This window comes from Oryctolagus cuniculus, chromosome 3, assembly GCF_051225735.1.
Source record: "Oryctolagus cuniculus isolate XC-2025 breed Fujian yellow rabbit chromosome 3, ASM5122573v1, whole genome shotgun sequence".
Taxonomy (NCBI): Eukaryota; Metazoa; Chordata; class Mammalia; order Lagomorpha; family Leporidae; genus Oryctolagus; species Oryctolagus cuniculus.
Window position 1 is genome coordinate 178,856,431 of NC_142869.1, and position 21,834 is coordinate 178,878,264.

The 21,834-nt window shown below is 39.1% G+C and overlaps 1 protein-coding gene across 6 annotated transcripts in view; it reads left to right on the forward strand.

Annotated features, from left to right (window-relative positions):
• TPK1 (thiamin pyrophosphokinase 1) overlaps positions 1–21,834 on the forward strand; it is a 464,784-nt gene that overhangs the window by 151,882 nt on the left and 291,068 nt on the right. For all 6 annotated transcript variants that reach the window (XM_051849810.3, XM_051849814.3, XM_089329602.1 and 3 more), the window contains one exon: positions 16,454–16,523. In XM_051849810.3, the coding sequence (XP_051705770.1) occupies positions 16,454–16,523 (70 nt within the window). The remainder of the gene's footprint in view (positions 1–16,453; positions 16,524–21,834) is intronic.

The following is a 21,834-nucleotide window of genomic DNA, read 5'->3' on the forward strand; positions in this document are numbered from 1 at the left end:
AGTCCACACCATGCTGTGGCTGACAGATGGCTGACAGACAGTACATATGCACAGTTTACGCCATGCCTATGGCTGACAGTATAGATACACAGTCCACACCGTGCCTATGGCTGACAGTACAGATACACAGTCCACACCGTGCCTATGGCTGACAGTACAGATACGCAGTCCACACTGTACCTATGGCTGACAGTACAGCCACACAGTCCACACCGTGTCTATGGCTGACAGTACAGGTGCACAGTCCACACCATGCTATGGCTGACAGATGGCTGACAGACAGTACATATGCACAGTTTACTCCATGCCTATGGCTGACAGTATAGATACACAGTCCACACCGTGCCTATGGCTGCCAGTACAGACACACAGTCCACACTGTGCCTATGGCTGACAGTACAGATACACAGTCCACACCGTGCCTATGGCTGACAGTACAGGTGCACACTGTGCCTTTGGCTGACGCTACAGATGCACAGTCCACACCATGCCTATGGCTGACAGTAATGATGCACAGTCCACACCGTGCCTATGGCTGACAGTACAGATACACAGTCCACACTGTACCTATGGCTGACAGTACAGCCACACAGTCCACACCGTGCCTATGGCTGACAGTACAGGTGCACAGTCCACACTGTGCCTATGGGTCACAGTACAGATGCATAGTTGACACTGTGCTTATGGCTGCCAGTACAGACACACAGTCCACACCGTGCCTATGGCAGACAGAACAGACGCACAGTCCACACTGTGCCTTTGGCTGACGCTACAGATGCACAGTCCACACCATGCCTATGGCTGACAGTAATGATGCACAGTCCACACCGTGCCTATGGCCGACAGTACAGATGCATAGTCCACACCGTGCCTATGGTTCACAGTACAGATGTACAGTCCACACTGTGCCTATGGCTGACAGTACAGATGCACAGTCCACACTGTGCCTGTGTTTCAGAGTACAGACACACAGTCCACTAAAAGGATAGATCTGATGTGTTCTTACCACAGTGAAATTTAAAGATAAGGGTGGATATTTACCTAACAGTTAAGATCCCGTGTCTCTCACCAGAGCGCCTGGTTTTCTTGCCAGGTCTTGCTCCTACTTCCAACTTTCTGCTAGTGCAGACCCTGGAAGGCAGCTGGTAATATCTTAGGTAAGAGAGTTACTGCCAAACATGAGGGAGACTGGACTGTGTTCCTGGCTCCAGCTTCAGTCTGGCCTCCCTGACCATGGTAGCATTGGGAGAATGAACCAGCATTTGGGGGAAACTCTTAATTCTCCTTTCTCTCTTCCTTCCCCCCAGATCTCATTTAAAATAAAAAAAAAAAAGATACTAAATAAGTTCAGGAGATCTATTGTACAGCATGTTGACTATATCCAGTGATGATACATTGTGCCCTTCAAACATGCTACGAGGGTACATATTAAGTCTTACTAGGGGTGCTGTTTGGCACCTCATTGCCATTCCCAGAGCAGCGGGGCCTTGGCCTAGAGGTGGTTGTGGGTCGCTGTGTCAGAGAGACCAAGACAGCCACCCCTCTCCTGCCACCCCTGTGGGAGCGTGGGCATTGGCCGGCAGGGTTCACAAACCCTCCCTCGCCTCCCCTACCCCAGCATCCTCTGCCTTGCCAGGCCCAGCCCTGACCCTGAGCCTCGACCTCCTCACCCACAGTCACCACCGCCACGGCAGGACTAAAAAAAAAGTCTTATTAGCACAAAAATGATAACTGCGTGAGATGATGCATGTTATTTACCTAAATTAGTCCTTCCATAGTGTGTATATACTTTAAAGCATCGATTTATACACAGCAAATACATATAATTCGATCTTTCAGGTTTCAAAAAATAAAACAAAAAGTCACTTCTGTAGTATGTGATAGTGAACCTTCTGCTGATTTTTGTGTGGTTGAATATGTATTCTGGTATTTCACAAGCGATTAGCACTTCCTTTTTTATGTGTCATTGCTAGTAGGTTGTTTGGGATGCTTATCCAGAAGGGATACGGGGCTTTTCTCAGAGCGAGGCTAAGTCATACGGGTGATAGAGTTGGCTGAAGAGAAGGATTTGGGTATTAAGAGGCTTACTGTTTCTCAGGCAAGGGAGAGAATTCTAGCTCAAACCATGAATTTTTACAGATCAGAATGGTGTCAGGTATATAAAGACTAATTGAATTTTGGGTGTACTAGAAGAGAAAGTTGTATGTTAGGAATAAATAAAATTTTGATATTTCAAGTTATTTAGCTCTTCTTGGGCTCGGACATTGGTGAGATTTTTCACCTTTTCTTTCCCTTAAATTAGCTATAGGCATCTTCGACTCCAGCCTGACAAAATATTTCATTCCTTCTCCTAAGAATGGAGAAGGATCTATGTGATTATTGCTCCCTAACTCTATATGTCTAGTCTTCCTTTTAGGACTACTGTTGGTTTAAAAATTATAATTTATCTGCTGGCATTGTGGCACAGTGGGGTTAACTGACACTTGGGGAGCCAGCACTCCATATCAGAGTCCTGGTTCCAGTCCCAACTAATTTACCTCTGATGTGGCTTCCTGTTAATGCTCACATGGCAGAACTGGGTGAAGTTCCTGCCTCCAGGCTCAGCCCCTTCTGTTAGAGGCATTTGGGAGTGAATCAGATGATAGAGTCTCTCTCCATCATGTTCTACTTTCCAAATAAATAAAAACATCAATAAACCTTTTTGTTAAATGTTTATGTATTTATTTGAAATTCAGACTTACAGAGAATTGGAGACAGAGAGAGACGGAGAGAAGTCTTCCATCTGCTGGTTCACTCCCCAAATGGCTGCAACGGCCAGGGCTGGGCAAGGCCAAAGCCACTGGCCAGAAGCTTCATCCAGGTCTCCCACATGTGTGCCTGGGACCAGGGACTTGGGTCATCTTCGGTTACTTTCCCGGATGCATTAGCAGGGAGCTGGATCAGAAGCAGAGCAGCCAGAACTTGAACCAGCACCCATATGGGATGCCAGTGCTTTACTAGCTATTCCACAGTGCTGGCCTCAAATAAATCTTTTAAAAATAAGATTACATTATAATTCATACCTCTTATGAGACATTTTTAATTTTTTTATCTTTTTATTTTTTACTAATATATACAATTTGTTTTGAGGTAACATGAGGTTTTAATAAATGTACACGTTGTATAATGTTAAAATCAGGAAAAACATAGCTGTCAAATGAAGCATTTGTCATTTCATTTTTGTAAAAACATTCACAACTCTTCTAGCTTTTTAAAAATATGTATATATATACTGTTCACTACTGTTTTCTGTAGTCACCCTACATGCTATTGAACACCAGACTTCTTTCTTCTATTTAACTATAACTTGGTAGATTGATCAGCCATTCTCCAACCTTCCCTCCCCCCCCCTCCAGCCTCCAGTAATCACTATTATACTCTCAGCATCCATGAGATCAACTTTTTAATTTTTATATATTTTATATGTTTTAAATATTTTTATATTTTATATTTTTACAGATTTATTTTATTCAAAAGGCAGAGTTACAGAGAGGAAGAGGCAGAGGCAGAGGCAGAGAGAGAGAGATCTTCCATCTACTCGCTCACTCCCCAAATGGCCCCAGGCCAGGGCTTCGCTGACTGAAGCCAGGAGCTTCCTCCAGGTCTCCCACATGCATGCAGGGGCCCAACCATTGGGCCACCCTCTGCTGCTTTCCCAGGTGCACTAGCAGGGAGCTGGTTGGGGAGTAGAGCAGCCAGGACCCGAACCTACACCTTATGGGATGCCCGAGTTGCAGGCAGGGGCTTAACCAGCTACACTGGTTAAGTGCAGGCCCTGAGATCAACAGTTTTTAGATTCTATATATGCTAAGGTTATGCTGTACTTATATTTCTGTGTCTGGTGTGCTTCACATAATAACATCTAATTCCATCCATGTCAAAAATGACAGAATTTTACAGTTTTTTGTGGCCGAATTATTATGCAGTACATATCACATTTTTGTCATTCATCTGTTGAAGGACACAGATTATTTCCATTTCCTTGAGATTGTGAATAGTACTGAATAGACACAGGATTGCAGAGGTCTTTTCAATAGAATGATTTCATTTTTGGACATGTGATGGGTCTTCAGAAAGTTGATCTAAAATGTGTATTATCATTTGATTCCACTTTCACTTTGACTTCTTGAAATCCCTTGGATACAGAGTAGAGGGATTGTGGGATCATATGGTATTCCATAGTTAGTTTTCTGAGGAACATCCATAGTGTTTTCCACAATGTCTGTACCAACTTAAATTTCTTCCAGCTGTGTGCAATGGATTCTCCTTGTCCTGCGCAGTACTTGTTATCTTTTCTCTTTGATAATAACCATTCTAATTGAAGTGAGATGATACCTCATGGTGATTTTTATCTGCATTTCCCTTGAATAGTGTTGTTGGGCCTTTTTTCATGTAACTGTTGCCCATTTGTATGTCTACTTTGAAAAATGTCTGTTTAGATCTATTGCTCATTTCTCAATTTATTATTTTATGTTCTTTTTTTCTTTTACTACAGAGTTGTGTTCCTTAAAAATTCTGATTATTAACTCCTTATCAGGTATATAGTTTGGAAATATTTTCCTTCATTCTGTACATTATCTCTTCACTCTGTAGGTTGTTCACACTTTTTTTGGCTATGTCTTGTAAAAATGACTTAACAGCTTAGTGTTTAAATGTTAAGAGTGATAAAATGTGTTTTCTTTGATCCAATCCTCATTCCTCATAAATAATCACCAGTAAAGAGTTTCTTGCATGGAATCCAAGGGTAGTTTTGAGTGTGGATTAACCTACCAACAAGACGTGACTGACTTCATCCATCACCAAGGTTGCTTAGCTTCAAGGAAGGTATGATTCAGGTAGCTTTGATAACAGAAACAAGTTCTAGTCATTTTCCAGGAATCGCTTTCAATGTTCTGTGCAACCCAGTGATATTTGTATTACCCTGGAAGTCATAGATTCTATTCTGGGGGCTCTAGCTTTTACCCACTGCTTGCTGTCCTGAGTTTCCCTAGGAGTGTGAGACCAGTACCCATACTGGCCACTGATTACTTGATCCACAATCATGATGTAAACACCTTGACCTGGTTCTTAGTTTTTGTATACCCACATACATTTTCTGATTTGACCAAAGGTTACTAAAACTTTTAAAATAAAAATATAGCTCCATTTTTTGGTGATAACATAATAAGGTCATGCTGTAGATTACCAATATCAGCTGATGGCCATATAAATTTGTCACTTTTTTTATGATTTCATACAATGTCACAGTGGATATCCTTGTACTTGTAAATTTAGCAAGTATTTATATATACAACATAGACTTTCTGGATCAAAGAATGTGCACATATTATATTTATACATCTACCAAAATGTCCCTCAAAATTATAGTCTTATCATCATGTAAATGTTTCTTCATGCAACTTCTAGTTTTATCTATGTTGCCTCTCTCTAGTTCATGACATTTTTTTGTGACTTTTATAAAATAGACACAGTTATCTTGATTTTGCATTAGAATCAGAATCCTTGAGATTCATTCAAAATCATAGGACTAATAACTGGCTGTTCAAACACTGGAATCAAAATCAAAATCTTCTATGTCTGGTTTTCTTTTAGTTAACTAACTAAAATATTTCTTTGGTTAAATTTTCTTTCTTCTACCTTAATACTTGGTACTAATTTAATAGTTTACATTGCAGGAAGTCAAATTATTTCTATTTAGATTTATAAAAAAGAATTTTATAGCATTCTAGTTTATTTGATTTTATTTTTAACATTTATTTATTTATTTGAAAGGTAGAGTTACACAGAGAGAAAGAGTCAGGTAGATCTTCTATCCTCTGGCTCACTCCCCAAATGGCTGCAGTTGATGGAGCTGGGCCAACCTGAAGCCAGAACTAGGAACTTCCTCTGTGTCTCCCCAGAGTACAGGGCCCAAGTACTTGGGCCATCTTCGACTGCCTTCTCAGGCACGTTACTAGAGAGCTAGATTGGAAGTGGAACAGCAGGGACATGAATTGGTGCCAATATGGGATGCAGAGCTACAGATGGTTTCTTTACCCACTGTGTCATAGCACTGGCCCCAAAAGAAATTTTTGAAATAGCCAACTCATCTATAATTGTGAGTAGAACTCTTTATTTGTCAATATCATTAACCTTCATTATGCCAGGTTCTTAAAAAATTAATTTAAGGTATATTTAGCATAATTACTGGTATATGATGGTATATTAAAATTAATTTAAGGTATATTTAGCATAATTACTGGTACTGATAAAATATACAGTTTCTGTAGAGATTTTAAACATATTTTAGTCTTCAGGTGTTTATCAGCCTTATGCATAGCAAATAATGGATCATTCCTTGAAGGAATAGGCCACTGCACCAACGTGTGAGACCTGGAAGAGGCTCCTGACTCCTGGCTTTGGATCAGCCCAGCTCTGGCCACTGCAGCCATTTGGGGAGTGAGCAAGCAGGTGGAAGAACTCTCTGTGTCTCTCCCTGTCTCTCTCTGTAACTCTGTCTTTCAAATAAATAACCAAGTCTTTAAAAAAAAATATAACTGATACAGTAATGTGTATTCATTAAGGTTGGGATGCTTTAAATGATGATGAAATGAATATGTTTTTGAGACAGATTTATCAAAAATATCTTATTTTAGAATGTCCTAGGCCGGCGCCATAGCTTACTAGGCTAATCCTCCGCCTGCGGCGCCGGCACCCAGGTTCCAGTCCCGGTTGGGGAGCCAGATTCTGTCCTGGTTGCTCCTCTTCCAGGCCAGCTCTCTGCTGTGGCCCGGGAGTGCAGTGGAGGATGGCCCAGGTCTTTGGGCCCTGCACCCACATGGGAGACCAGGAGGAAGCACCTGGCTCCTGGCTTTGGATTGGCGCAGCGCACGGGCCGCAACGCGCCGTCCGTAGCAGCCACTTGGGGGATGAACCAACGGAAAAAGGAAGATCTTTCTCTCTGTCTCTCTCTCCCTCACTGTCTAACTCTGCCTGTCAAAAAATAAAAAATAAAAAAAATTATAATAAAAAAATGAATGTCCTCAACTTCTGGTTCCTTTAGTTTATCAGTTTAATAATGATATGTGTTCCCTTCTACATGTTTCAAATTGCTACATATTATTATTATTACATATTATTATACGATATACATATTATATGTATATATGTTCATTATATACATATATGTATAATATACAGTATATTATATGTATATATTACGTATCTTACATATTATTGCATGTTATTATTTATTTCAAAGATTTTATTTTACAAATGCAGTCTTTTTTTTTTTTTTAATTTAACAGAGTTAGACAGTGAGAGAGAGAGACACAGAGAAAGGTCTTCCTTCCGTTGGTTCACCCCCCAAATGGCTGCCATGACTGGAGCTACACCGATCTGAAGCCAGGAGCCAGGTACTTCTTCCTGGTCTCCAATGTGGGTGCAGGCGCCCAATCACTTGGGCCATCCTTCACTGCCTTCCCGGGCCACAGCAGAGAGCTGGACTGGAAGAGGAGCAATGGGAACTGGAACCCGGTGCCCATATGCAGTTTTATTTATGTATATGGGAAATATTTGAAATGGAGAAAAATATTTTTATTTACAAGACTTAAAAGAAGTAGAATATATATTTTTATGTTTTATTGACTACAGTGTAGTCTTAAGGGCAGACTAGAACTTATTTTTCACTTCAGATACGTTGAACCTCTACTCCCAAGTATTTGTGATAAGAGAATATAAATCGTGGTTGTTTTATCTCCCTTTGCCATTTAAAACAGGATTCAACGTAGACAAAATTACTTCCTTTGGTCTAGATGTTTCTCTTTTCATAAACTATTCTAAAAATATCTATTAAAGTTTTGTTAGAAAAAATAGAAATTAGAACAGGTTTCTTTTATTGTAAAAGGAAGAGCTGAAATGGATTTATTAATATGCAGCTTTACTGTGTTGAAATTTTTTTTCTTGTTAATTGTCTTTCTATTGCAATTTGGTGCTTTTCTGTAGTGCTTATTACAGTCCACAGTGTGTTACATATGTGAATACTTGCTTCTGTTTCCATTGTTTCCACTAGATTGTGAGCCTGAAGACTTGGAACTGTATGCTATTGATCCTTCTATTTTATTTAGGCACTAGCACATAATAGATATAATTTCTGTATTCAGTTACTCTCTGCTAAAGAATACATTATGGAAATTTGACGAGTTATTCTAATGGATAAAACTTAGCTGGTCAAAACTACTTCTTACATTTTCATATTCCTTCAGGGAATGGTTTTTACATCAGAAGATTCCTTGTACTTGTTAGTCTTGTTTATAGTGAATTGTTTTATATACTCTGAGGATAATGACTGATAATTTACCATCTGCTTCTTTTAATTGGTCTTCAATCTCTTTAATCAGTTCTTTTATGCAGTATTTTATATATGAGATTTTTCTGCATTAGCTGTTAATAACCTTGATGTTTAAGAAATGTACACTATATTGTGTGTTCTTTTGCAAGTTGAGTTTTTTTTTGCATAATTTGCATTTGGGTGCCACTCCTTATATTGAGAGGTATGTTGTGAGTAATTGGTAAAATGAGATGTTCCTCTTAGATATCTATATAAAAAGAAACCTTTTTGTTGTTACATTCTAAGTAGCTTAAGCTTTTCTTTTCTAGGAACACAGTCTATTATTTTCCTCTAGTAAAAATTCAGGAAGAAGACTAATGTTTCTTGAATGCTTACTAAGTCCAGTATTTTTTTTTTTTGCACAGGGAGAATTAGACAGTGAGAGAGAGAGACAGACAGAAAGGTCTTCCTTTTTCCATTGGTTCGCCCCCCAAGTGGCCGCAATGGCTGGCGTGCAGTGCCGATCTGAAGCCAGGAGCCAGGTGCTTCCTCCTGGTCTCCCATGCAGGTGCAGGGCCTAAGTACTTAGGCCATCCTCCACTGCCTTCCTGTGTCACAGCAGAGAGCTGGACTGGAAGAGGAGCAACCAGGACAGAATCTGGTGCCCCAACCGGGACTGGAACCTGGGGTGCCGGCGCCGCAGGCGGAAGATTAGCCTAGTGAGCTGCGGCACCTGCCATACTAAGTCCAGTATTGTAATGAGCACTATCTGTGATTATTAAATCGTTACTTGCTTAATAACCTAATTTTATGGATGATATTATCTTTGTTTACAGATGAGGAAGTTGAAGCAAAAGGGGATAATTCTTTTTTTAGTTGGTTTTTATTTCTGATAATATAAAATCAAGAAAATAGTTTCACATATTATGAAATTATTTAAAAATACATTGGGACTTCTATTTCTCCCAAAGTCAGTTAGATATCCTTTACAATATATCACCTGCTATTAAACAACACAAAATTTTGAGGTAAATTTTATAAACACTCTAAATGTATAGTTAAATTTGCAAGAAGTTATGGTGATTTTATAAGTGCTATAAAATGAAGAAGCAGCTCAAAAAATGCTCCTTCTGAAATTGTCAGTCCTAAGCCATTTGCTTCTCTTTGTGACTTAGTGGCTTTGGTATTAACAGCAGTGTTGGGCAGGAGTCAAATCTTTGGTCTATTAAGTATGAAGAAATCCCCTTAATATCCCATTAAATTTCTAATATCCCTGCACCCATACCATCCGTATACCCCAGGAAAATAGAGTTTGATCTGAAGCCATTATGGAAAGGATACTAAAAAGCAGAAGGAGATATAAAATAGAATTCAAAACATGAACAATGGGCTCTCAGACTGAAAAAAGATCAGTGTGGTGGGCATTTGGTCCCATGGTGAAGGTGATGCTGGTTTTGTTCTATATCAGAGCCTCGTTGTGATCCTTGGCTTCAGGTCCTGACTTCATCTTCCTCCTGGTTCAGACCCTGTGAGGCAGCTGTGATTGCTCAAGTGATTGGGTTCTTGCCACCCACTTGTAACATGAGGATTGAGTTTCCATTTCCTGGCTTCAGACACCCAAACCCCTGTCTTTTTTCAGCATTTTGGGAGTGAATCAGCAGATGGGAGCTCTCTCTGTATGTCTTTCAAATAAATAAAAAAATTTAAAAAATTAATTATCAGAATGACTGTAAACTTATTTTTTTAAATAGGCAGAACTCTACAGTCTGATTTCTGATCTTTTATTAAACCTCTTTAAATTTTTTTCATTTTTAATTTTTAAAAATTCTTCTTTATACAGATTTCATGTATTTCATATATATGGATTTAGGATCATAGTAATACTTTTACCCTACTTTCCCTCCTACCCACACTCCAACCCTTCTTTCTTCTCTCTCTACTATTCCCAAACTTAATTTTTACAAAGACCTACTTTCAGTTTACTTAATATTTGTTAGGTTAACCCTACACTAAGTAAGGAGTTCAACAAATAGTATGAAGAAAAAAAGGGTTTCTCAACCAAAGAGAAAAGGGCTGTAAACAATAATTGAATCTCAAAATGTCCATTTCACTCCAATACATTATATTTTACATACTCTATTAGTTACCCCAGATCAGCAAAAAACATATCTATCTTTTGGAGACTAGCATATTTCACCAAATTTAATGGTCCCCAATTGCATCCATTTTATTATAAAAGACAGGATTTCATGATTTTTATTGGCAGAGTAATATTCCATAGTGTATATGTACCTTAGTTTTTTAATCTAGTCATTGGTTAATGGGCATCTGGGTTGATTCAATATCTTAGATATTGTGAGTTGAGCTACGATAAACATGGGAGTACAAATAACTGTTTCATATGATGATTTCATTTTGCTTGAGTAATTTCCCAGGAGTGGGATGGCTGGGTCATATGATAGGTCTATATTCAGATTTCATAGGTATCTCCATATGTATTCCACAGTGGCTGCACCAGTTTTCATTCCCACCAACAGTGGATTAGGGTACCTTTTCATGCACATCCTTGACAGCATTTATTATTTGTAGATTTCTGTATGAGAACCATTCTAATCAGGTGAGGTGAAACATCATTGTGGTTTTGATTTGCATTTCCTTGATGGCTTGTGATCCTGTGCATTTTGCATGTTTCTGTTAGCATTTGAATTTCCTCTTTAGAAAAATGCCTGTTCAAGTCCTTTGCCCATTTCTTAACTGGATTGTTTATTTGTTGCTATTGAGTTTCTTGAGCTCTTTACAGATTCTGGATATTAATCCTTTATTGCTTGCAAATTTTGCAAATATTTTCTCCCATTCTGTCAGTTGCTTCTTGACTTTGTTTAGTGTTTTCTTTGTAGTGCATAAGCTTGTCAGATTGATGTAATCCCATTAGTCAATTTTAGCTATTATTGTCTGTGCTTCTGGAGACTTTTCCAAGAATTCTTTGCCTATGCCAATGTCTTACAGAGTTTCTTCAATGTTCTCTGGGAATTTTATGTTATCAGTGATGTCAGGTTGTAGATTTAGATCCTTGATCTATTTTGAGCTGATTTTGTGTAAGGAAGGCATTTCATGCTTCTGCTCATGGAAATCCAATTTTCCCTGAACCATTTGTGGAAGACCCTGTCCATTTTCCATGCATTGTTTTTATCTCCCTTTTCAATCATTAATTGGTTGTAGATGCTTGTATTGATTTCTGGGGTTTCTATCATGTTCTGTTAGTCTACATGTCTATTTCTGTGCCAGTACCAGGCTTTTTTGATTATAACTGTCCTGTATTATGTCTTGAAGTTTGATATTGTGATGCCTCTGGCTTTGTTTTTGCTGTTAAAGATTGCTTTAGCTATTTGGAGTCTGTTGTGTTTCCATATGAATTTTTGCATTGTTTGTCCTAGATCTGAGAAGAATGATGTTGGTATTTTGATTGATTTATTGAACCTGTAAATTGCTTTAGTAGTATAGTCATTTTGATGATATTAAATCCAGTTCATGGACATGGAAGATTTTTCCATTTTTTGTGTCTTCTTCTATTTCTTTAATGTTTTGTAATTTTCATTGCAGAGATCTTTCACTTCTTTGGTTAAATTTATTCCAAGGAATTAATTTACTTTTGGCAATTTTGAATGAGGCTGATCTTACAAGTTCTTTCTCAGTGATGGTATTGTATGTGTATAGAAAGGCTATTGATTTTGGTTTGTTGGTTTTATATCCTGTAACTTTAGCAAACTGTCTTAGGAGTTCTAGTTATCTCTTAATGGAATCTTTTGGTTCCCATGTATACAGAATCATGTCACCTGCAAACAGGGCTAATTTGAGTTCCTCCTTTCCAATTTGTGTCTCTTTGTATGTTTGGACTATGCTTCTGTGGCTTCTAGGAGACTCTGTTCTTTCATTGAATACCCAGAGGCATGGGTGTGGCCAGGGAGTTCTGGTCAGTGCTCCAGGGTTCCGCGAGTGTTCAGTGTGACACTCAAGCTGGGTGCTGTAGATCTCCTCTCTTAGCAGCAGAGGGGAGGGTGTGAACACATCAACCTCACCACCTCTCTTCCAAGGTGACCAGTGCCCAGGGTTAGCCCACAGTGGACACAGTCCCTACCCATGCTATTGCATGATCTGCACTAGGGACCTGTGCTGTCTTCAGTGTTTGCGTGGAACGCTCAGCATGACCCACCCCAAGAAGTCAGGGTGCTGTGCCCAAGACCCAGCTGCACCCCAGGCCCTAACGTGCAGTCACAGTGCCAAAGGCTCCCACAGTAACGGGTTGCAGAGGATCTCCTCTCTGTCCTGCAAGCCTGCCCCATCCATGAAGAGAGCAGTCAATTCCAGAGCCACCTGCCTTTGGGTGCTCTTCTTGGCAGAGCCTGTGATAGGTTGAGAGGATGGGGGGTACCTCACCATCTTAAGTGGGTACCAGGTCCCTGTCAACACTCCCAGCCAGACTCTAAGGCAGATAAAAATGTGAATTTCTCACTATTTGGGCAGGTGCCACCGTCTGCTCTCACCTCACTGTCAAATGCTGTGGGTGCACACTTTCCATTCTCCTCCACGGTGTTCTTCCTGCTGCAAAATTTCCGATGCACACTCCTCTCCAACTCTCCCCTGGGAATGTTAGGTAGGAAGTCAGATATGAGCTTATGTGTGTGTGACAAAGGCCTAAGGAGACATTTAGGTCCAGCACATGCATCTCAAAGTCATCCCAATAACCTTCCAGGGGCAGCCCAGTATTTGCATCTTGCCCTGCCCCCTTCTACCCCATAACCTGCCAGGTGGGGGTCCCCGCCCCTTCTGCCTGCTAACCTTCCAGGTGCAGCCCTCACACATCCTACCAATCTTCCAGGAGGTCCCGCCCATCCTTCCTCTAACCAGCCAGGCTTCCTCCTGTCTGATAACTTCAGGGGGAAAACTCAAATAGGAATTTTTCCTATTTACATCCAAAAAGTCCTTTGTTCTAGGAAGACCAGAGGCAGCAAGGCAAGGCCCATCCCCTTAACCCCCCACCCCCCACCCCCTGCCTCATCCAGGCTGAGCACTTGGCCCTCTGCCTCTCTGCTGAGCCGCCCGCCTGGCCTGCCTAGGTGTACTCTCTCCACTCAACCATGTAACCTCGCCCTCCCCCAGTTTGAGTGACTGGGCACTCTCTCTCAGGTTCTGTCTGGAGAGGTGCCCATCCGTTCTTACGGATGTCCCTTCCCTAATAAACCTTGCTGTTTTACTTTCCACTACTCTCTGTCTCACACCTGAATTCTTTCTTGCGCGAAGACAAGAACCCTGCCCTTCACCGGTAACAGGAACTTTCTCTGCTTTTTTCTGCCATCTTTCCCTAGTCAGAATCATCATGTCTTTTCCCTATTTAGCCATCTTGGAATTCCCAACTTAGGTGTTTTAAACAGGAGACTAGACATACCTGAAGAGAGACTTTATAAGTTGATAGAAAGATTTGGAGAAATTACCCATATATACAGAGAGAAGAGAAGAAAAACAATAATACTTTGAGAAATAGGAGGGGCAGAATGAGATTGTCTAAAAATATATTTAAATCGAATACCCAAAGATAGATAGCTAGAGAGAATGTGTGATAGGAAATGATTGAATTCAAATGTGTAAGAATTTTCCAGAACTGAAGACATAGATCCTCAGATTTAGGAAGCAACAATTAATTCCAAATAAGAAATATGATAGTGAAATTTGAGACATCAAAGTCAAAGGGAAGATCTTAAAAGTAGCTTAAGAGATAAGGCAGGTTACATGTCTAGCAAATGGGTTGATAGTCTAAAATTAGCAGGGTAGCTGTGGATACCAGAAGCCAGGGTACTAATATTGTCTAAGTTCTTGCCAGTTTAAGGTATTGTACTTAGTTTCTCTTTCAAAAATGAGGTCAAACTATGTGTATTTATAGCCAAACAAAAAGAGTGTTTGCCTGCAGGACAGCCTTACAAAATATGCCTTAAACCTGGCAAAGGGATATGGGTCTGATGTTTCAGAAGGTTGTTAGGTCCACTGAAAATATTTGAGACAATTCCAACATTTTTCATATAGTTCCATGACATCGCACCTTGCTGGATGGGTTAAATTTGGGGAAAATTTCCTCCATAGAAATTGTGGATTTCTTTCAGTGTAATTTAGTAGTATCTATAAATTTACACTTCTAAAACAAATCATGTATCATTTACTGTCTTTTAGATGCTATATGCAATTCAAGTATTATATGTTTCAAATATAGAAATTATACATAAGGGAATATACATATATACCCCACATCCAATTTCACCTTTTTAAAAAAGTATTTATTTATTTATTTGAAGTAAGTTATAGAGAGGCAGGGGCAGAGAGAAAGAAATCTTACATCCACTGGTTCACTCCTCAGATGGCTACAACTGCCAGAACTGAGCCAATCCGAAGCCAGAAGCCAAGAGCTTCTTCCCAGGCTCTCATGTGGCTTCTGGGGCCAAGGACTTACACCATCCTCCACTGCTTTTCCAGGCACGTTAGCATGGAGCTGGAACAGAAGTGGAGAAGTGGAGACTCAAACTGGTGCCCACATGGGATACCAGACTGCAGGTGGCAGTTTACTTGCTATACGCAGCGCTGGCCCTCTATTTTCACCTATCTATATAATTATTTCTAATTTTGTTAAATTACTTTGTCAGTTGATTCTTGGCACGGACTTTAGTTTGTTGTGCCCCCAGCCTTTTTGTACCATTGTAGGAAGATGCTTAAAGTGGACACCTTGTTGGGGCCAGTGCTGTGGCATAGTGGGTAAAGCCACCACCTACTGTGCGGGCATCCCATATAGGCGCCAGTTTGAGTCCCAGCTGTTCCGCTTCCAATCCAGCTCTCTGCTATAGCCTGGGAAAGCAGAAGATGGCTCTAGTCATTGGGCCCCTGCACCCATGTGGGAGACCTGGAAGAAGCTCCTGACTTCAGTTCAGTGCAGCTCCGGTCCTTGTGGCCATCCAGCGAGTGAACCAGCTGATAGAAGACCTCTCTCTCTCAATCTCTCTCTCTCTCTCTCTCTCTCTCTCTCTCTCTCTCTCTCTCTCTCTCTCCGGCCCTTGCGGCCATCCAGCGAGTGAACCAGCTGATAGAAGACCTCTCTCTCTCAATCTCTCTCTCTCTCTCTTTCTCCCTCTCCCTCTCCCTCTCCGTCTCTCTCTGTAACTCTGACTTTCAAATAAATAAGTAAATCTTAAAAAAAAAAAAAAAAAAAAAAAGAGAGAGAGAAATCCTGTTATACTGCCTGAAGACTTTGGCTAACTCCCTGTTCGTTTAATGCTTTTCAGTGTTCAATATGAGCTGATGCTAAGGTACTGGATATATCTATGAAAATTAGAAATCACAGTGATAGCACCTGCAACAAAATTGCATTCCATGCACTGAGAGAACTTGAAGGAGCTATTATTACCAACATCAAAATCCATGGCAGTAGCAGGGGGGAAACGTGAGAAAGGAAGAAACAAAAATTCAAGTTGGAGAAATGACAGGTTTTGTTTGATTTACTTAGCATATTGCAACCTGTGTCCAACTTTGTACCACCTTCACAAGATTTACATTGTTCACATATTATCTAAATAATAATTTACTTATGTTCTAAGATCAACTATTGATTTGTTTAAAAATAAATTTTAAAATGACAATAAAAATGGAATGTCATCATACCAGCCATAACAAATATCTATGAAAATTAAGAGAAAAGAATGTAATAATTATTTGTTGTTGCCTGTTATTGAATTCGAGGTCTTCCTTCTGTTATACAGGAGGGAAAAAAAAGTCTTAAGAAATATGGAAGATCTGCTAGCACTATAAGCAGTCTTTTCCTTTACTGAATCTGAAGGATTGACAGAGACAAAAAAGAAATAGACTTTGTCTCCAGGTGACTCTGCCTTGCCCGTCTTGGGCTCTGCGGAGTCATGTTTAGTGCTAGCAGTGTTGCTAGCTGCAAGTGAAATGACTCAGGGAGGTCAGTGTGACGGTATGTGTGTCTGAGTGTCATTTTTCTAATATTTGTCATGTGAAAGACATTGTGTTCTGCTTCCTGTGTTGAATAGTTTTTGTTCTTTCTTTTTAAAGCTCTTTTAAGAGCCTGTGCTGATGGAGGTGCCAATCGCTTATATGATGTCACAGAAGGAGAGAGAGAAAGGTATGCATTCTCTTGGTCTGTGTCTGTAGTAACACTAACTCTGCTCTTCTTTATTTTCTTCTTTGCAAATGGACAGTTCATTTCCCTTCAGATTTGTTTACAGAAAACTAAATGAGAAAGAATGAGCTCTTTAACTGTTATATTATGCCTTTTTTGGAATGGTATCTCTTAGTAGAATTAGGCCCATCTACTGTTATTTTTTAAACCCTCATTCTGCTATTTCCAGACCTCGTTAAATAACATTATCAAATATTGTTATTTGTGAGGAAATTTCAAATGACAATTTGAGTTGTTATTCAGATACTTTAAGTGAATAAAAAACTGATCTTATAGAAAATAAATATATACGCAGTGGTAGAAACTGAGATTTTATGTTAGTGTTGGTAAAACACAGTATCATTTGCTCTAACTTAATTACTTCTCAGTTAGGCACACATACATACTTTAAAAGATAAATAGTTTATTCCTTAGTGATTTGCTGTCTGCACTTTGTTTTTTTCTGATCTTTGCATGGTGAACCATTTTTAGATAAGAGAATGTATTTGATGGGAACTGATTTTAAATTTAGCTCATTGACAAGCAGTTTGTAGTCCAACCCCTTGGCAAATACAAAAGTTTATAGTGTAGGTATAAGTCGAACTAGTTGTGAAATGTGGTTCAATCTATATCATATGTGTTATTGAATACATTGAAATGTTTATAGCTTGAGAAATCAGTACCTTGCTGCAGGAAATACAATATATATGCTATGATGTAGTATACTCTAGGTATGCATTCAATGTACATATTTTGAAATGATTTGTTTTTCTTTATGGCATTGAAATGTCTCCCTTCAGTTACTAATATTGAAGCTGCGTTCTGAAAGTAACTGGAGATTTATAACAGGAAGGTATATTTACTTTGTTGTTGGACATGCTAATGCTGGAAACTGGATGTATTATTAAATATAAGGGGACCAGTGCTGTGGCTTAGCGGGTAAAATGGCCGCTTGCTGTGCTGGCATCCCATGTGAGTGCTGGTTCAAGTCCCGGCTGCTCCACTTGCTATCCCACTCTCTGCCATGGCCTGGGAAAGCAGTGGAAGATGGCGCAAGGCCTTGGGCCTCTGCACCTGCATGGGAAGACCAGGAGAAAGCTCCTGGCTCTGGATTGGCGCAGCTTTGGCCAATGTGGCCAATTGGGGAGTGGACTAGAGGCTGGAAGACCTCTCTCTCTCTCTCTCTCTCAGCTTCTCCTTCTCTCTCTCTCTAACTCTGACTTTCAAATAAATAAATAAATCTTGACAAAAATAGATATAAGGTGGTAATAACAATGCAAGAGGCTATTTAAATTCTTAACATTTTTGCTTTTTAGTTTGTAACTTTGCAGGGTTTTTTATTGTATTCGCTAAGACCTGATATAAAAAATGTGTATAAAAAGACTCCAGTATGTGTTGTAAAAATGGTCCTCAACCAGTACATTCAGATAAGAGTATGATGCCTATGATGCCAACGTTATAAATTGTGTATTGCTTGCTCTGTGTCTTCAGCTTGTTTACTGTCAAACAATCTGATGCTGAATACCATTTCTCTAATGGTAGCTAATGCTTGTGAACCTAATTATAACTAAAACTGTGAAAGGATATTAACACAGTGCTTCTCAACTGTTCCTTGATCATAAGAACCAGCTAGAATGCTTATGAAAATATATAGATTTTTATACTGGTTATTTTTATTTGATTGGGTTAGACACTAATAAGAAAGAAAACACAGGAGACTTTTATTCACATTTGAAAGCAAAACAGATTACCATATTTAGGGAAAGATTACCACTATTAATTTAAAAATAATCATCCCTAATATTTCTCAAGACATTTATGGGTAGTTTTGTAGAAGTCTTCCAATAAGATTTATATAACTCATCTAACAGCCATTTGTCCATTTATGGAGATGATCAAAAAACCAATATGCTTTTCATTGATTTCCCAGTGGTAATAAGGTGTTTACAGTGATGCACACTCTGATGTCTTGAACAGGGCTGGCTTGTGTTAGGGTAAAGCCTCTATTAGGAAGATGAGTGAAACTAACGGCCTCTTGTGGGAATTAAATCCTTGGACTAAATCTCATTAAATCCGAATCCTACCAAGTTAAACTAATTGGATTCAGGTGACTAAACATAATTCCTATCAATTGTATTTTTAACCAGAAGGCTTCACAATGTAAAAAGACAAAATATTCATGAGTCTTAGAAAGCCAATATATAGTTTGTGGACCACTGCTTGCCTTGTTCTTACCAGTTTATTTATTTATCTAACATTTATCTCTAAAACATAAAGCCTTATGCAATAATTATGCAATAACACATAAATTCTTAGAAACTCAAATCCAGTTGGAGATGAAATGAAATATTTAGTTATTTGATGGGGAAAGAAGGAAGAAAGACGTAAATAAGAATGGGGAAGTGGATTGACAGAGGGGTAGAATTAAGGCAGCAATCAGTTGTAGCACTGCTTTCTCCCTTCTTTGGCCAAGGAGGGCAAAAGCCGAGGGCACTGATTCCTTGTCACTACCTCCGAATGCCACTGGACGATCAGGTCTAGATCCATGCCTGGAGATACAGGGCCCTGGACAGAGTCTGGAGGGAACCCAGGCCTCCTCCTATCTCTCCTTAAACTGAAAGAAAAGGCGAGGTTGAAGTATGGGAGGTGATACTGGCAAGACCTACAGGGAGATGCCAGAGGTTATGATACCTCTGGAGATAGCACCTCAGACAGGCACTAAGACTGTGGGTCACCGGGGAGAAAAGCAGAGATCAAGAGGAGAACCGTAAGAAGAGGGGGTTCTCTCTGAAGACCAAGGGAATGGAGTCTCCATATGAGTGAGCATGCCACCTGGTTAGATGCCACTGTGATATCTTCTGAGTAGAAACATGACTCAAAAGAGGGTATTTGATTTGTCTATTATCAGTTAGTAGAAACAGCATGTCTGCTTATCCTGAAATCAAGAGAGTCCAGGAGTACTAAATGTTCTCCCATTAACTTGCTTTCAGAATAATGAATTAGTGCCCTAAAAGACTCCAATGGAAAATAATTTTTATTTTCAGATTCACACCCTTAGCTTATAGAGAGCCAAGATGGGCTTCATTCTCTCTATTGTTCAAATTGTCCCATCTTTTGTAAATGAGAACTCTTTAAGTTGGATACTATATCCCTCTTTAAAAGTTACATAATTAAAATATATATAGATATAATGTTTGGGTATAATTGGCGTACAATAAAACGTCCAGGCTGTGCATTTAATTATATAAGTTGTTTGAGATTTTTGTACAGGCTTTTATCTATCAAGCGATGAGAGATATAGAACATTTCCCTAAACTCAGAAAATTCTCCTTCCCTAAGGCAACTACTTTCTGATTTCTGTCCCTATAAACTCCTTTTGTTGGTGAATTTCATAACAAAAGAAATAATACAATGTGTAATCTTCTTCTGTCTTGTTTCTTCTGCTTAACAATTTCTTGAGATTCATTCATGTATTAGTAATTCTTTTTGTATCACTTAGTTGTATTCTACTGTATGAATATAGACAACTTGTTCATTCACCTGATGCATATTTGGGTTGTTTCCTGTTTCAGCTATGACTAATGCTGTTTTGAATATTCCTGTCTAAATGTTTCCATGAGCATGTATTTTCTCTTTGGTAGACAAATGAGAATAAAGTTTCTGGGTCATAGGGTGAAGATATGTTTAACTTTCTAACATTTAACATATCTTTTTTCCCAAAGTAGCTGCATCAATTTATATCACATTTACTGGGAGCAGTTTCCCCGTTTCTCCTTGTACTCACCAATATTTTTTGTTTTTCTTTTGATTTTAGCCATTTAATGATTGGCATGGAAACTTGTGGTTTTAATTTGCACTTTCAGGACAAAAGATGTTTAGAATTTTTTATGTATTTATTGACCACTTGTATATCTTTATTTGTAGAGTCTAATTTATAGTAATTCATGTTGTAATTTTTACTAATTAAATTAATAAAAAAGACTAGTCATACTCTTAGATCCAATCCTATACTGGATGTATTAGAACATTCCATTCTATTTTTTTTTTTATTTTTTTATTTTGGTTAGAAACTTTAACATGAGATCTAATACCTTGACACATTTTGAAGTATGTAATATATTATTGCTGACTCTAGGTAAATTGTTTTCCAGAAGATGTAGCTTATCGATTTACTGTAATTTTATGTCCACTGATTAGTAATTCCCTGTTTCTACTTCCCTCAGCCCCTGGCAACCACCATTTCTACAGTTTGACTCTATTTTAGGTATTTGTTGTAAGTGGAATCATGCATTATTTATACTTTGGTGACTGGCTTATTTCATTTAGCATAATGCTCTTAAGGTCACATCATCCTTTGCAAATGTTTATCTGTTTGTTTCAACTCAAAAAGCAATCTCCCTTTGTCAGGTTTTTGGTTTTGGTAGACACACACACATATAAATATAAAATAGAACAAAATATTTTTTCATGTTATGAAAACAGTACATGGTAATTGAATATATACGGTGAATAGGGAAAAACCCAAAGAAAAAGAAATGCTGTTTCTTCCCAAAAGCAAAGAACTGCCCTAAATCTCCAGCTTGATTCTGCCCTTTGAAACAACATAAAGTATGACTTACTGTTCTGTAGCTGCTTGTTTGAGGGATGGGAGGCTCAATAATTGTAAACTGCTTTCTGCTTAGAAAGTTACCTGGAAATACTCAATACATATTTTTAATAAATTAATATTTGATTATAGCTATTCTACTCACCTCATAAGGTTCTGAGTGACTTTGACCTCCAGAGTTTGGATAAATAATTTGCCTAGCTCTGAGAACCAGAAGGTCCTGCTTTGGGTGTGTGTTCAGTTTGTCCATGAAGCAGCATCAGCTTGAAGATCCAGTCAGAAAACTATCAAATGGGCACTGCCAAGAACAGTCCTATGTTAGCTTTCTTCCTGGGCTTGAGATTAAAAGGTAAGAAATTTTAGGAGGATTTTGTTTTTATCTTCTGTACTCCTAACTTACTGTTTTCCTAACCCCAAACACCTATTTTTGGAAATGTGGGGCAATAAGTGGGATATAAAGCATATGGGTGAGGGTTCCCTGTTCTACGGCTCAGAACTGCTATAGCCATGTCTCGTGTTTACATTCCATTCCTGGCCCGTGATTAAAAACAAGCAAGAAGGGCCGACGCCGTGGCTCCACTTGCCGCACCGGCATCCCATATGGGCAACAGGTTCTAGTCCCGGTTGCTCCTCTTCCAGTCTAGCTCTCTGCTGTGGCCCGGGAGGGCA